We start from the raw sequence: 14,431 nt of genomic DNA, 5'->3' as shown, positions 1-14,431 counted from the left end.
AGAGCTAAAGATCTGAAGACCTAAAATTCATATAAACGGTTCTTGCTTCTCAAACAAGTAACCGCTTCTTTTAACCTTATCCTATACTCTGTTCTCTTTCAACTAGAAAACAGAGATGTCGATTGTTTCATCTGATCAAAAACACAAGACGATTTCACCTTATGATCTCACATCGAACGATAACCCAGGAGCCGTAATCTCACAACCCCAACTCAATGGTTTGAACTACGACGAATGGGCTATCAACTTCCGTATGGCTCTCAGCTCTCGGAAGAAGTTTGGGTTCCTTGATGGGAGTATTCCTAGACCAGAAACAGGATCTCCTCATCTCGAAGATTGGGTAGCGAATAATCATCTACTGGTCGGATGGATTAAACTGACGATCGAACCAAAGATACGTTCTACGATCTCCACACGAGAGATTGCTAAAGATTTGTGGGATATCATAAAGAAGCGGTTCTCGATCAAAAGTGGCGCTCGCCTACAACAACTTCGGAACTCGCTAGCAACCTGCAAGCAGAATGGGTCCACGGTAGATGACTATTTCGGACGTCTAACAAGGATTTGGGATGGCATTGCAGAGTGCATGGAAACAAAACAATGTGTATGTGGAAAGTGTGAATGTGACCTCAACACAGCACACGACAAGGAAAGAGAGACTTTGAAGGTTCATGACTTTCTGGCGGGTTTGGACGATTCCGTTCATGGGGTTATTAGATCCCAACTGTGCGCTATCACACCTCTGCCAGACCTTGATAGTGTCTATCAGACGATAGTGCAGAATGAAACAATACATGCGGCTGTATCTCCTGATGTCCCTGTTATGGGATTTGCAGCTCAAGCGTCTGGAACTAGAACCGCAGCTCCTGTTTGGACAAAAGACATCTCGCGACAGGGAGGAGCACATGGAGACTTCTCTCGCAGTGGACCGGGAAATCGTGATCTTGCGCGAACCTGCACGGTTTGTGGTAAGAAGGGACATGAAGCTAGCTCTTGCTTCAGAGTAATTGGTTATCCGGAGTGGTGGCCTGACAAAACTCGAAATCAAGTTGGTGGTAAGAATTCTCAAGTAACTTCAACAGGACGTGGTAGGGGTATGAATCCTCAAGCAAATATCACACAGATACCTGCCGCAAACTCAGCCGCGATGAGCTCGAATGTGGCGATTACAGACAGTGACAGACTGGGCTTGCTAGGCCTAACAGATGAGCAATGGAGTGTTGTTCAGAAGATGATCAACTCTGGCCAGTCAACTTTGCCGTTTGTGGGTAAGAAAAATGACGAATTATGGATTCTAGATACAGGTGCAACACACCATATGACGGGACGCATTGAGTTGATCGAGGATGCTAGAGATATTGCTCCTCTTTCAGTTCTCTTACCGGCCGGCAAAGATGCACATGCATCAAAGCAAGGGACAGTGAGACTGACATCGACATTGTCCCTGCAGAATGTTTTTTTCGTTGAGGGATTTCACAAGAATCTCATATCCTTCGGACAACTCGTCACTGACAACTCTCTGGTTGGACAGGTCACTGATAAATTGATGATTTTGCAGGACTGCAGTACGAGGATGCTGATTGGAGCGGGTGAACGAGAGAGAGAGGGACTGTACCGGTATCGTGGGTTTGAGCAAATGACATCTTTTCAGGCGACTGTCCAAGCAGATTCAGTTTTGTGGCATCATCGATTGGGTCATCCATCATCTCAGATTACCGGGGTTGTCTCAGGAGCTAGTAGTAGTAGTAATGATTTTTTACTTAAAGATTGTGACGTATGTCTTCGAGCTAAACAGACTAGACAGTGTTTTCCTACCAGTTCTAATAATGCGAAAGAAGTTTTTGATTTGATACATATTGATTTATGGGGACCATATCGTACAACTGCTTTCTGCGGATCAAAATATTTTTTGACTATTGTTGACGATCACTCGCGGGCTGTCTGGCTTTATCTTCTGCCTGATAAGCAGCTTGTATCTCAGCAGATTCGTAACTTTCTGGTCATGATTGAGCGCCAGTTCTCGAAGAAGGTTAAAACTATACGAAGTGATAATGGTACGGAATTTACATGTCTATCACGATTCTTTAGAGAAGAAGGAGTTATTCATGAGACATCGTGTGTATACACGCCGCAGCAGAACGGTAGAGTTGAGAGAAAGCATCGACACATTTTCAATGTCGCTCGAGCACTTCGTTTTCAAGCTAATCTATCGATTGAGTACTGGGGTGAGTGCGTTCTTACAGCAGGCTATCTCATTAATAGGACGCCCTCAGCTTTACTTGGGAATAAGACCCCGTTCGAGAAACTCTATGGTCATGCTCCAGGATACAAACACTTGAAGGTTTTTGGGTGTTTGGCGTATGCTCATAACCTAGATCATAAAGGTGACAAGTTTGAATCTAGAAGTTGGAGGTGCATCTTTCTAGGCTATCCATACGGGAAGAAAGGGTGGAAACTGTTTGATTTAGAACGACAACATGTTTTCACATCTCGTGATGTTGTCTTTCACGAGAAGACATTTCCGTTTGCGAGTAATGTACACTCCCCATTGTTGAATGAACAACCTTTATTGCCTCCGGTGATGGCAGAGACTGAAGGTGTATTGGACTCTGCAGACGTTACCTATGACTCTGACTCAGCGAATGAGAATACTGAGACAGTTGAAGTAGATGTCACACATGATACGGAGCAGGTAGCTCCAGTTACTGAGACAAACATGCCCCCAATAACAGACAATGCTGAGAATGTGGAAGTAGCTCCCGCAGATGAATCACTTGGTCGTGGTCGTCGAACTAAGACTCGGAATGTGAAGCTCCGTGATTTTATTGTTGATACTATTCCATCTTCTTCTCCCTCGTCCTCTCTCGTCTCACTCTCACCTGCTCCTCAGCCTAGCTCAGGTACACCTTATCCCATCGCTAACTATGTTTCTTGTGATAGATTCTCACCTACTCATCAACAGTTTTTGATGGCTTTATCGACTAATATTGAACCAAAGACGTTTTTCGAAGCTATGAAAGACAAGCGTTGGGTGAAGGCGGTTGATATAGAATACGACTCACTGGTTGTTAATCACACTTGGACTCTTGAGGATTTACCACCTAATAAACGAGCTCTCGGGTGCAAATGGGTGTTTACAATCAAATATCGAGCCAACGGTACAATCGAGAGATTTAAAGCTCGTTTGGTTGTGCTTGGAAATCATCAAAAGGAAGGGATCGACTATGAGGAAACTTTTGCTCCTGTGGCAAAGATGAAAACATTGAGACTATTCTTGGATCTTGCTGCGAAAATGAATCATGAGGTTCACCAAATGGACGTTCATAACGCATTCCTCCACGGTGATTTACATGAAGAGGTATACATGAAACTTCCACCAGGCTTCTGTCCTCCAGGCGAAACGCGTGTATGTCGTCTTCAAAAATCTCTCTATGGTTTGAAACAAGCTCCCCGGTGTTGGTTTGCCAAGCTGGAACAGTCTCTTCGTGCTTATGGTTTTCGCCAAACACGATCTGATTATTCGTTGTTTGTCTACGTATAGAATGGCGTTACACTACGGATCTTGGTGTATAATGATGACCTTATTATTTCTGGAAACTCCTCCGATGCGATTAAGACATTTAAGGATTATTTGTCAATGTGCTTTCATATGAAAGATCTGGGTGCAGTTAAATATTTTCTTGGTTTGGAAGTTGCTCGTAATCCCTCTGGTATTTATCTCTGCCAGAGAAAATATGCTACAGACATCGTTTCAGAATTGGGACTTCTTGGCTGTAAACCGGCTGGTTCACCTATTGATCAGAATCATAAGTTGAGTCTTGCAGATGGACCTTTACTAGCTGACCCTGAGAGATATCGCAGGCTGGTGGGGCGTCTTATTTACTTGGCAGCCACGAGACCTGATCTGACATATGCGATTCATGCATTATCTCAGTTTATGCAGAAACCACAGACGGATCATTGGCTTGCTGCATTAAAGGTCGTCCGCTATCTTAAAGGGACACTTGGGCAGGGAGTTCTTCTTCGTGCAGAGTCATCAACTCATGCGAGTGGATGGAGTGATTCAGACTGGGGCGCGTGCCCGATAACACGGCGGTCACTTTCGGGATGGTTTGTTCAGCTTGGATCTTCCCCCATCGTGTGGAAAACAAAGAAGCAGGATACTGTTTCTAGGTCCTCCGCGGAGGCGGAATATAGGGCTATGGCTGAAGTTACCGCTGAACTTCGTTGGCTGCGAATGATACTTCATGAGCTTGGGATCGAACACAAAGAACCTATGTCTTTGCTGTGTGATAGCAAGCCAGCTATACACATTAGCTCTAATCCGGTGTTTCATGAACGTACAAAACATGTGGAACTTGATTGTCACTTTGTTCGGAGAATCAGCTTGCAGACATTCTTACTAAAGCATTGGGAAAGAAGGAGTTTGATGCATTTTTAATCAAGTTGGGCATAGCAAATTTGTTTGCTCCAACTTGAGGGGAGGGGGGGGGGTATTAGGATATATTATATATATCGGAAAGTAAATATTTGTATATCTTCCATTATAGATTTAGGATTGCCTAGCAACCGACTTTGTACGTGTATATAAACAAGGTCGTTGACCTAATGAATGAAATCAGAAATTCCCTACTCTAATTTGTCAGTTTTCAAAACTAACACTAGACTTGTGTTTTGTTTGGGTGATTCTTGGATTCAATCAAAAATTTTGTTTTTTTTTCCTTCAATTGGAGAAGCAAATGATTGTTTTGTCTTTTTCTTTTCTTTTTTTTTGTGATTCTGAATGGGTGTGGGGTTACTTTGTTTGAATGTTTTGGATTTGGATATTTGGATAATTATAAAGCGTGCGTGGGACATTATTTGTTATACACTTGTATGTGTTTTGTGGATAAATATGGTATGGAACTATGGATATATATATTGCTGAGTGTAGGTTGGTGATATGGATGAGACGAGACCCATATATGATGAGAGCATTGAGAGGTTTATATTCTTTTTTGGTCAAAATAAGCAAACAAAGTTTCTTTTCTATTACCTAGAGCAAACAAAGTTGATAACTCTCTCGTCCTGATTTGATCTCATTGATCTTAACTTCAGTTGAACTTGTACTTAATATACTTTTCTCAAATTGCAACATCTAGTGTGTGACGCCAACTGTGGGATTGTCTGGTCGCAAAGATCGCATGGTCAACAATATTAAAAAGTTTCAAAAAATTTGTAGGTGTTGGAGATGGGTCATTGGACCTAGCATAGAGCCCAAAGAAATGTTAGACCTAAAATCATGTTCCGCCCACATAAGAAAACATACTCTAATATACTTATCAAATCATACTTTTATAAAGATGATACTATTCATTAAAAGGGTATGCTAACTCGTTCATATACACGCTTTCACAAAGATGATCATCCACATTTCGTAATCGTCACGGTAGATCACTACCTCAAATCTTATTTATTGGATATAGTCTCGGTTTAATCAGAGTTTGGTTTAGATAGTTTAATTATGGTTTAGCTTGGTTAAGTTTCCTTTAGCTTAATCAAGTGTATATATGTGTGAGTCGTGATGTAACTAATAACAAATTTTTACCATCTTCTTCATCATCTCAGTCTCCATGGATCAATCTTGAAGGATCAACGAGAGTTAATATGGTATCAGAGAACTCAACAACGTCTTCCGCTTCCTCTGTTTCAGGATGAGCTTTTTGATCTCCGTTTTCTCACGATTTGTTCGTCTTTTCTGCGTCGCGATCGGTGATCTTCTGATTCAGTATGCTCTTTGTTACTCTCTTCTTGTTCGATCTCTATTTGGTTGATCGTTGCAATATCTGATTGTGTGATTGTGTGATTTGAGATTTCTTGATTGACTAAGTTTTCTCCAAGAGCAACTCCTTGTGTCTTCTTAGGATATCCTCTTGGATACAAAGGATATAAACTTTTGGACTTAAAGTCTCATAATTTTTTCACCTCACGCAATGTTATCTTTCATGAATTTGATTTTCCTTTTTAAAGCTACTTCACTTTTGCGTGACTCAGTCAATATGTTTCCTAATTCTGTATTGCCTTTACCTGCACCTTTACATGTTGAATCTATGCCTTTACCTGATTCTTCTTCTGATGTTGCATCATCATCCAATACAACACAGCCTTCATCTTTAAGAAATGACACTGAGACGCATGATACATTAGATAATGAGGCTCATATAGCAAGGTCTAAGCGTCCTACTAGGGCTCCTAGCTATCTTTCTGATTATCATTGTTCTCTCATTCCTTTCACAACAATTAACTCTCCTCCTTGTCATGATCCTCAACCTATCTTTCCTACTCATACTCCTATATCCTATGTTTTATCCTATGACCGTTTAGCTCCACATTTTCAAACTTATACTCTTGCCTATACTTTAGAACGTGAACCTACAAACTTTAAGGAAGCCATGGCATCTAAGGTTTGGGATAATGCAGTGAATGTGGAACTTGGTGCTCTTGAGGAAAACAGAACTTGGGATATTGTATCTTTGCCTGTGGGAAAGAATGTTGTTGGTTGTCGATGGATCTTTACTATAAAATACAATGCAGATGGGACAATAAAAAGATATAAAGCTCGGTTAGTAGCGCAGGGTTTCACTCAACAAGAAGGAGTTGATTATATGGATACTTTCTCTCCTTTCACTAAACTCACCAATGTGAAGCTCTTGTTTGGTCTTGCTGCTGCTAAGGGATGGAGTCTCACTCAAATGGATGTCTCTAATGCCTTTTTACATGGTGATCTTGATGAGGAAATCTATATGAGTTTACCTCAAGACTATATGCCTAGTGATGGAACCTCTCTGCCTCCTAATCATGTGTGCCGTCTACGCAAGTCTCTCTATGGCTTGAAACAGGCTTCTAGGCAATGGTATAAACGGTTCTCTTCAGTCTTATTGAGATCTAACTTTTTCCAGTCTCCAGCTGACAACACTTTGTTTGTGAAGAAGGTTAATGACTCTTTTGTGGCTGTCTTAGTCTACGTGGACGATATCTTAATTGCAAGCAATGATGATCTTGTTGTCTGCCAGCTCAAAGAGTTGCTTAGCTCTGAGTTTAAGATCAAGGATCTAGTTCCTGCTCGTTTCTTTCTTGGATTGGAAATTGCGAGATCCTCTACTTGTATTTTTGTATGTTAGAGAAAGTACACTTTGAATCTGCTTGAAGACTCGGGTTTATTGGGTTGCAAGCCTAGTACTGTGCCAATGGATCCTACTCTACATCTCACAAAGGATCTTGGGAAGTTGTTGGCGCATCCCACTCAGTATCGAGAGCTCATTGGTCGCCTTCTCTACTTGACGATTACAAGACCTGACATTACCTTTGCTGTTCATCAGCGGAGTCAATTTCTTTCTGCTTCAACTGATATCCATCTTCAAGCAGCTCATCAAGTTCTACGTTAACTTAAGAACAATCCGGGTCAGGGTCTTATGTACTCTTCTGATACAGAGCTTTGCTTAAACGGTTTTGCTGATGCTGATTGGGGAACTTGTCGAAATACACGCCGTTCTGTTACTGGTTTATGTATCTTTCTTGGCACGTCTCTCATTTCATGGAAGTCCAAGAAGCAATCAGTGGTGAGTAGAAGTAGTACATAGGGTGAGTATCGTAGTCTTGCATTGGCTACATGTGAGCTCATTTGGTTGCAGCAGTTACTTCAAGATCTTCATGTTCGAATGACTTGTTCTCCCAAGTTGTTTTGTGATAACAAGTCTGCCATACATCTTGCCACAAATCCAATGATTCATGAGCGTACTAAACACATTGAGATTGATTTCCATACAGTCCGGGATCAAATCAAGGCTGGTCGGCTTAAAGCTCTTCATGTTTCACTAATCAGTTGGCTGATGTTCTAACTAAAGCTCTGCATCCGGGACCTTTTATATCCATGATTCAACGTTTGTCTTTGTCAAGTCTTTTTCTTCCTGATACGAAGCTAAAGACTTGAGGGGGGTGTATTGGATATAGTCCCGGTTTAATCAGAGTTTGGTTTAGTTAGTTTAATTATGGTTTAGCTTGGTTAAGTTTCCTTTAGCTTAATCAAGTGTATATATGTGTGAGTCGTGATGTAACTGACACTTGAGCTGAATAACAAACTTTTACCATCTTCTTTATCATCTCAATCTTTCGTCTCAGTCTCCATGGATCAATCTTGAAGGATAGAACGAGAGTTAATATTATTAAAGAGATCTTGTTTAGACAGTTTTTTTAGTTGTCCAAACCATTCAAACCCAAAAATACAATTTTTACTGATCAACTATGCAATCAACAGTAGAGTAAGTGTTGACTCTACTCTAATACCATTAATTTCTAGCTTTTCTTTTCACTAAATTGTGAATATCGTTAATTTTTTTAATGAAATGTTGAGAGTTTTTTTTTGTCACCGAGATGTTGAGGGTTATAAAAGCCTAATTAGTTGTTTCCTTAGCAAAAAAGAAATAGAAATTAAGGAATACGTACACATGGAATGGAATTAAATGAAGAAGTCATCTAATCCATCCATATTGACATAAGAAACTTGAAATTTCTTCTATCCCTCGTCGCCGAGATGGCTTACAGATGTCCCTGTCAATGATTCTGATGGTGGCCTGAGTCGAGGCGAAGCCACTGAGGTGAATAGCTGAGTTGCACTGTTTCCACACGCAGTGAACCCGAGAATTTTTTTATGAGTGTCAATTATATAAAGAAAGTGTCAATAGCGGGAATCGAATTAACTCATATTTGTGGGTTCATAGATACTCTTTTCAACCAAGTGTGCCAGTTTCACCTATTTTGAACAACTAACAATTTTTATTTATAGAATATTTGTGACACCATAACCTTCAATGTGGGTCCGCGCTGACCACACGTTATACACACACCAAGAACTCAAGTTCTAGTTAATTCCTAGCTTAACCCACATCAACAATCTTCTTTAAATTCAACGATCAGTTTCCAGTCTCGCCACCAGACGCAAATCACCTAACCAAAGACCATGAACTGAGTTCTAGTTTTTTTTTTTTTTCAGAATGGTGAAGTTTTCATCTTCTTTCTGATGTGTTTGAGGGCCTCTATTCGCCCAGTCCGAACTTTCCAAGTCTGATACAAGAGGTGTCATAAAAGAAAGTAGTCTTCGCCCTAAAAGTCAACTAATGTTTTCCATGTCAATTCGTCTAAAATACAGCTGGTGGTTACAACCAGGTTACAACCAAACTCGAAATCTATATATATAAAGTTAGCTTTTTCTCTTCTTATGACAAGTGGCAAGGGGGTTTGATGACATGTGTACCCATGTATTTTTATTTTTATATTTTTGGTCCTTCTTCTTTTACACTATTGCAATTTGGCTTAGTACTTTCTAATTGTGCACTATTATTTTTCTCATACTAACCATTATTATGTGAAATTTTATAATACATTTTATTAGTCAATAAAATTGGAGATGAATAAAGAAAAAATAAAAAAATAAAAATAGATTTTAAATATTTTATTTATTCACAACTAAAAATAACATAAATTTTTACTATTTTATTATTTTTTATTAATTTTCTATTATTTTATTTACAAATTATAATTTATTTTACTATTAAAAATCTGAAAATAATTAAACTAAAAAAACTAGAATAAGACACATAATCTAAACTTAAATCTCCACAATCACAAAGAAAAAATAGAATATTATAGTAACACTTACTCAATAAAAGTCTGAAACACAAATGAACGCGATCAATCACCAATCCAAAACACCAAAAAAAAGATTGAGAAAGAATATTCACCGGACCAAAGTCACCACGAAGCAGGAAAACACATGCATAATGCACAACCACCAGCTAAAAGGTATGAATCACCTCACAAACAAAACAACCACATACAAGGAGCTCATGCCAACGAAGAACCACAAAACTCTGAATAGAAGAGACCAAAGCACCAAAAGACTAACTCCACACACATATACCAAAGGAAGCAGGAGAAGAAGAAAAGCAACATAAGGGAGGGAGAATGGAAGCCAACCACAGAGAAATCAGAGCTCAAGTTTGAGACAAAAAATAATCTTCCAAGCCCACAAAACATACACGAAGGAAAACACTATCCAAACCTTGAGTGACATATATGTGAAATGGAGAGCCACCAGAGACACAACCAGCGATGAAAAGTGCAACGAGATGAGAGAACAAAGAAAGAAAAAGAGACTACACAAAATCAGCAAACTGTGGAGCCATCCTCGAGCTATGAAGAGAACATAAAAATCAGATCACCAAAAACCAGATCTTGAAAACCAAGACTAGCAGGGACTATCAACGGCAAGCCAACTACGAGGAAGACAACTAAACTCTGATCCAACCCAAGGAGATGTAGTTCCAAACGTTAGCCAAATCTAAGGAAGAAGAGGAAAAATATTGACAAGAACAGCGTACAACATAATGAGAAACACCCGCACAACTGGGAACTCATAAACCTGATCTACAATAAATATCAGATAATCTCACAAGAGAAGAAGAAAAGGAAAAACAAGAGCAACAAAGGTGAGCCTTTTCCGGTGGTGGTAAGAAACACCGCATACCAGAAATGTAAATAAATACATAGATGGTGACGGCTCAAGTCAAAATATGCGGAGACGAAAAAAACATCTTATTAGAATAATGTTCAATGTTGTTAAAAAAAGAATAATGTTCAAAAATGTGAAAATATGAAATACAATTTTGACGCTAAAACCGTTAATGTTAGAATCAACAAATACATAAATTCAAAGTGATTGAAATTCAATATGCTTTACATTAGAAGCTCAATTCACCACTAACAAATACTACTATACATACAACAACACATTATTGAAAAGACGAACACATAATATATTAATCTATAAACTAATACTACATAACACAATAAAATATTAAAGCATGCTCTTCACAAATAAATACTGACCACATAATTACATCATCGAAAAATATCATATTTAACCATAACAAAATAATATTCCGCGCAAAGCGCGGACAAGCCCCTAGTGGAATAAAAATCTTTGTTGTGACTTTGCAACTTTTTAATACTCCTTCTATTTCATAAAAAATGTCATTTTAGTTTTTTTTTTTTTTTGTTTCCAAAAAGTACAATTTTACATTTCTAATTTAAATTTTCATATTAAATATCCTTCTTACCCTTTTAAACAACCAACTAAATCTCGATCCGCGCAACCGCGCGGGTTTTTTTCATTTATTTTTATATAAATATTTTGTTTTCAATTCTAAATTGGTATATAATATAATATATATGTGTCTATCAATTTTTAATTTTTCATGGAAAAGATTGTTTCAAATTATCGCATGCATTTGTATCTTCTTCTATATATATATATATATATTTATTTATTTTTTTCGGATTATTAAAATCGTAACTATATATATAAAGATTAGTAAAATATTATTTTATTGTCATATTCAAAGATATTGTAACATTTCACAAATTTAGAAGGTTTTAAAAAAATTAAACTTTTCACTTCATAGATTTATATTATCGAGTAAATAATTAAATTTTTCACTTCATAGATTTATATTATCGAGTAGATAATTAAACATTAAATTTTTGTTTAATTTTTAAAATAAACTATATAGTTTAAAATTTGTTTTCATTAGTTTAAGGTGGTAAAGATTAATCATTGTTAGATAATATAATTTTTGTTATTTAAAAATAATCTTTATAATTTTAAAAGTTAACATCGACAAATATTTAAATATTTAACATATTGAGGTACAATATTACAATATTAAATTATATCTATTTAATGTATACTCTCTATAAATCCAATGGATCATTTATTGTTTAAATCCAATTATTGATAGGCCCAAAATTTAAATGATAAGATTAGAGATTAAATGTAACATGACTTTCTAGAAATAGGTCCATTAGGTACATTTTTAAAAAAAATCACACATGAATCAAGGTTGTGACTTCTGTTTTAATATATAAGATATAACCAATAGATATTTAATTAATTTTTATTTATTTAAATAATTGTACAATAAATAAAAGTCTATTAATATATTTTACTATTTTCTTAATACGTGTCAAATATGTCTAAGTAACACTCTTTATGAAACGAAATGAGTATCAGCCTTACAAAATAAATACTGAAAGCTATTTTAAAATCCATGATTATGCAAACGAATGTGAATAATAATAACTCTTAAAGTAACATAACAGAAATGAAAATAGAAATAACGAAATTCAAAAACAGAAAAAGGACAGAGAACAGAAAGTAGAAGTATAGAGTTTAATAATGTTACTAGTTGACTATATGGCTTAATACATATAGATCTAGTGCTTGTGATTCTGAGTGTAAATGTAATCGGTGTGAGCAACAAGAGTTCGTCTAATCAAACACTCTTCTTCTCCAATTCCTTCGCAGCTTTCTTCTTCAGCTTTATCTCCTTCAGTTTCCTACACATAAATAACATAATTCGCACGTCAGTGATAACTTCTAAACTTCTTTAGATTTTTTTTGTCAACAATATAGAATCAGTTACGCGAAACAAATTGGGAGAATCTTATATGGACCATGCATGCAAACTTTCTTGGGTTTCCTTTTTGTACGTATTTAGAATCTTAGAAGTAACTCGTAAGCTTATATAGACTAATCTAACTATATGTATAGATATATGAATTCTATAATCGACCTTGTACTCTTTTTCTTGCTATTTGCTAATTAATCCGTAGAACATACATACAAGTTAATTTCATCGTTACAGGTACTTTAATTAATTTATTATTAACCCTTAAACGCTTGAATCTGCTCTCAATTTGGACTCCACATACATCAATACATATGTAGGTTCCAAATATTAGTTTCAACTTTTGAAAGTAATAATGATAGAAAAAAACTATTTTGTAAAGTAATTCAGACTTTTGAGTTTTGACCCATAATATTTCGGAATATTAACCTATATATAATACATGTTTACAACGGAGCCTTCAATTTTGCAAATATATTTTGAGTTGCAATATTATGAGACAAAAACAAAAAAACAAAGAAGGTAGTAGTTAACGAACCTTGACGGAGTCTTCTCTGGAAGAGGAGGTTGTTGTCGTTGGAGTCAGCCGGGCTGCGTATGTTAGCGTTGAGCAGAGAAGGAGGGCCATGATGAAAATGGTTGTGAACTTGGCCATATTGATTTGCAAAGATGCGAGAGAGAAGAAAAACGAGATATTATGTGAGGATGAAGAGATGATGAATCAAGTTATAATTTATAGAGAAACACGATCGAGTTGACAAACAGCGAGATGCCGCCGAATGTGAACCATAGAAACTTCTAAAAGGTAAAGTTATCTACTTTATGACGTCATAAAACAATTTCGTATAAATCGCTGATATTAAACAAATTTAGTTTTATGTTTGTTGGTGTTAATTAAACAAGAAGATGCTCTTTCGTTTTATCATGTCCATGCCGTATTAGATTATTTTATGACCCTACTAAATTATTTGATGTTGTTGAGTGTGAATGATTGCTCAAAAAAAAGTAAAGCATCATGTGAGCAGGGAAAAAGGTGACCGGTGGATGAGATCAAAGACTATACATTTTGATTTAATCTGAAATTTATTATTCCAAATTGATACACATAAAACATCTAATGGATTAGTAAAGCGTATAAATATGTTTTTTTCCTTTTTTTTTGTTATTTTGCTTAAATAAATGTTTCAACGTAAGCAAAATCCTTTCCAATGTTTAAATATATTCAAATTGTAGTTTTTCTCTCTTTCTGTTTGTATTTTCTCTCGAGAATTAAATTGCAATTGAATTTTACTCCCGCGTTCAGACGATCCGTGAACAGCCGTTTCAACGCCAGAAGTTTATTTCTTCCTCTACTCTTCTTTCTATCTTTTGCTTCGTCGCAGTGGTTGTTTCTCCTTCGCTTCTCGAGAGGAGATACGTTTAGGTTTGGTTTCGGGTATGTGTTGGAGTCTTGGCACGGTGTGTGTAGAAGGTGTAGTCGGCGGAGTTAGTTTTTCAGGGTTTTGCAGGCGGTTCCTTAAACTGCTAGGAGAGGTGGTGGCGTGTGGAGAGGGAAGGTTGTCTCTTGCTGCATTCCAGTGAGCATTCTTTCTTGTCTGCTTCTCTCGGTTGGTAGCTTTGCGCATTACTTATGGGGTTGTTGGTTCTGCTTCGGCGTCCTGGTGAGCCACAACTATTTAAGAAACCGTTTTGATTTCTTATGAGTTTTCTTTTGCTCGGAAGCGTTCTCTATCTTAGGAATATGTGTGTGTTGATTCTTCTGGTGGTGGTTCGTTGTGTCTGGCAGTACTGCGGTGTCTTAAGGTGGTTGTCTATGTTTGATCTAGCTCAATCAACCTTTCTCTTCCGGCTCTCAATACAGTTCCATCTTTGGATCTTTGTCCACTATGTCCCTGATGTTTAGCTTTTACGGTTTAATGTGTTGGGTA

General features: G+C 37.1%; 1 protein-coding gene across 1 annotated transcript; it reads right to left on the bottom strand.

Moving 5' to 3' along the window:
* Positions 1–12,147: 12,147 nt before the first annotated feature.
* On the bottom strand, positions 12,148–13,277 carry LOC106449682 (phytosulfokines 3). The gene is made up of 2 exons (XM_013891408.3): positions 13,042–13,277; positions 12,148–12,432 (listed from the first exon to the last, which is right to left on the bottom strand). Exons 1-2 carry the CDS (start codon positions 13,156–13,158, stop codon positions 12,310–12,312), a joined length of 240 nt encoding a protein of 79 aa, XP_013746862.1. The 5' UTR covers positions 13,159–13,277; the 3' UTR covers positions 12,148–12,309.
* Positions 13,278–14,431: the final 1,154 nt, after the last annotated feature.

The sequence above is a fragment of the Brassica napus genome, chromosome C8, assembly GCF_020379485.1.
Source record: "Brassica napus cultivar Da-Ae chromosome C8, Da-Ae, whole genome shotgun sequence".
Classification (NCBI taxonomy): Eukaryota; Viridiplantae; Streptophyta; class Magnoliopsida; order Brassicales; family Brassicaceae; genus Brassica; species Brassica napus.
Note: the sequence above shows the minus strand (reverse complement) of the source record. Positions and strands in the feature narration are given on the sequence as shown.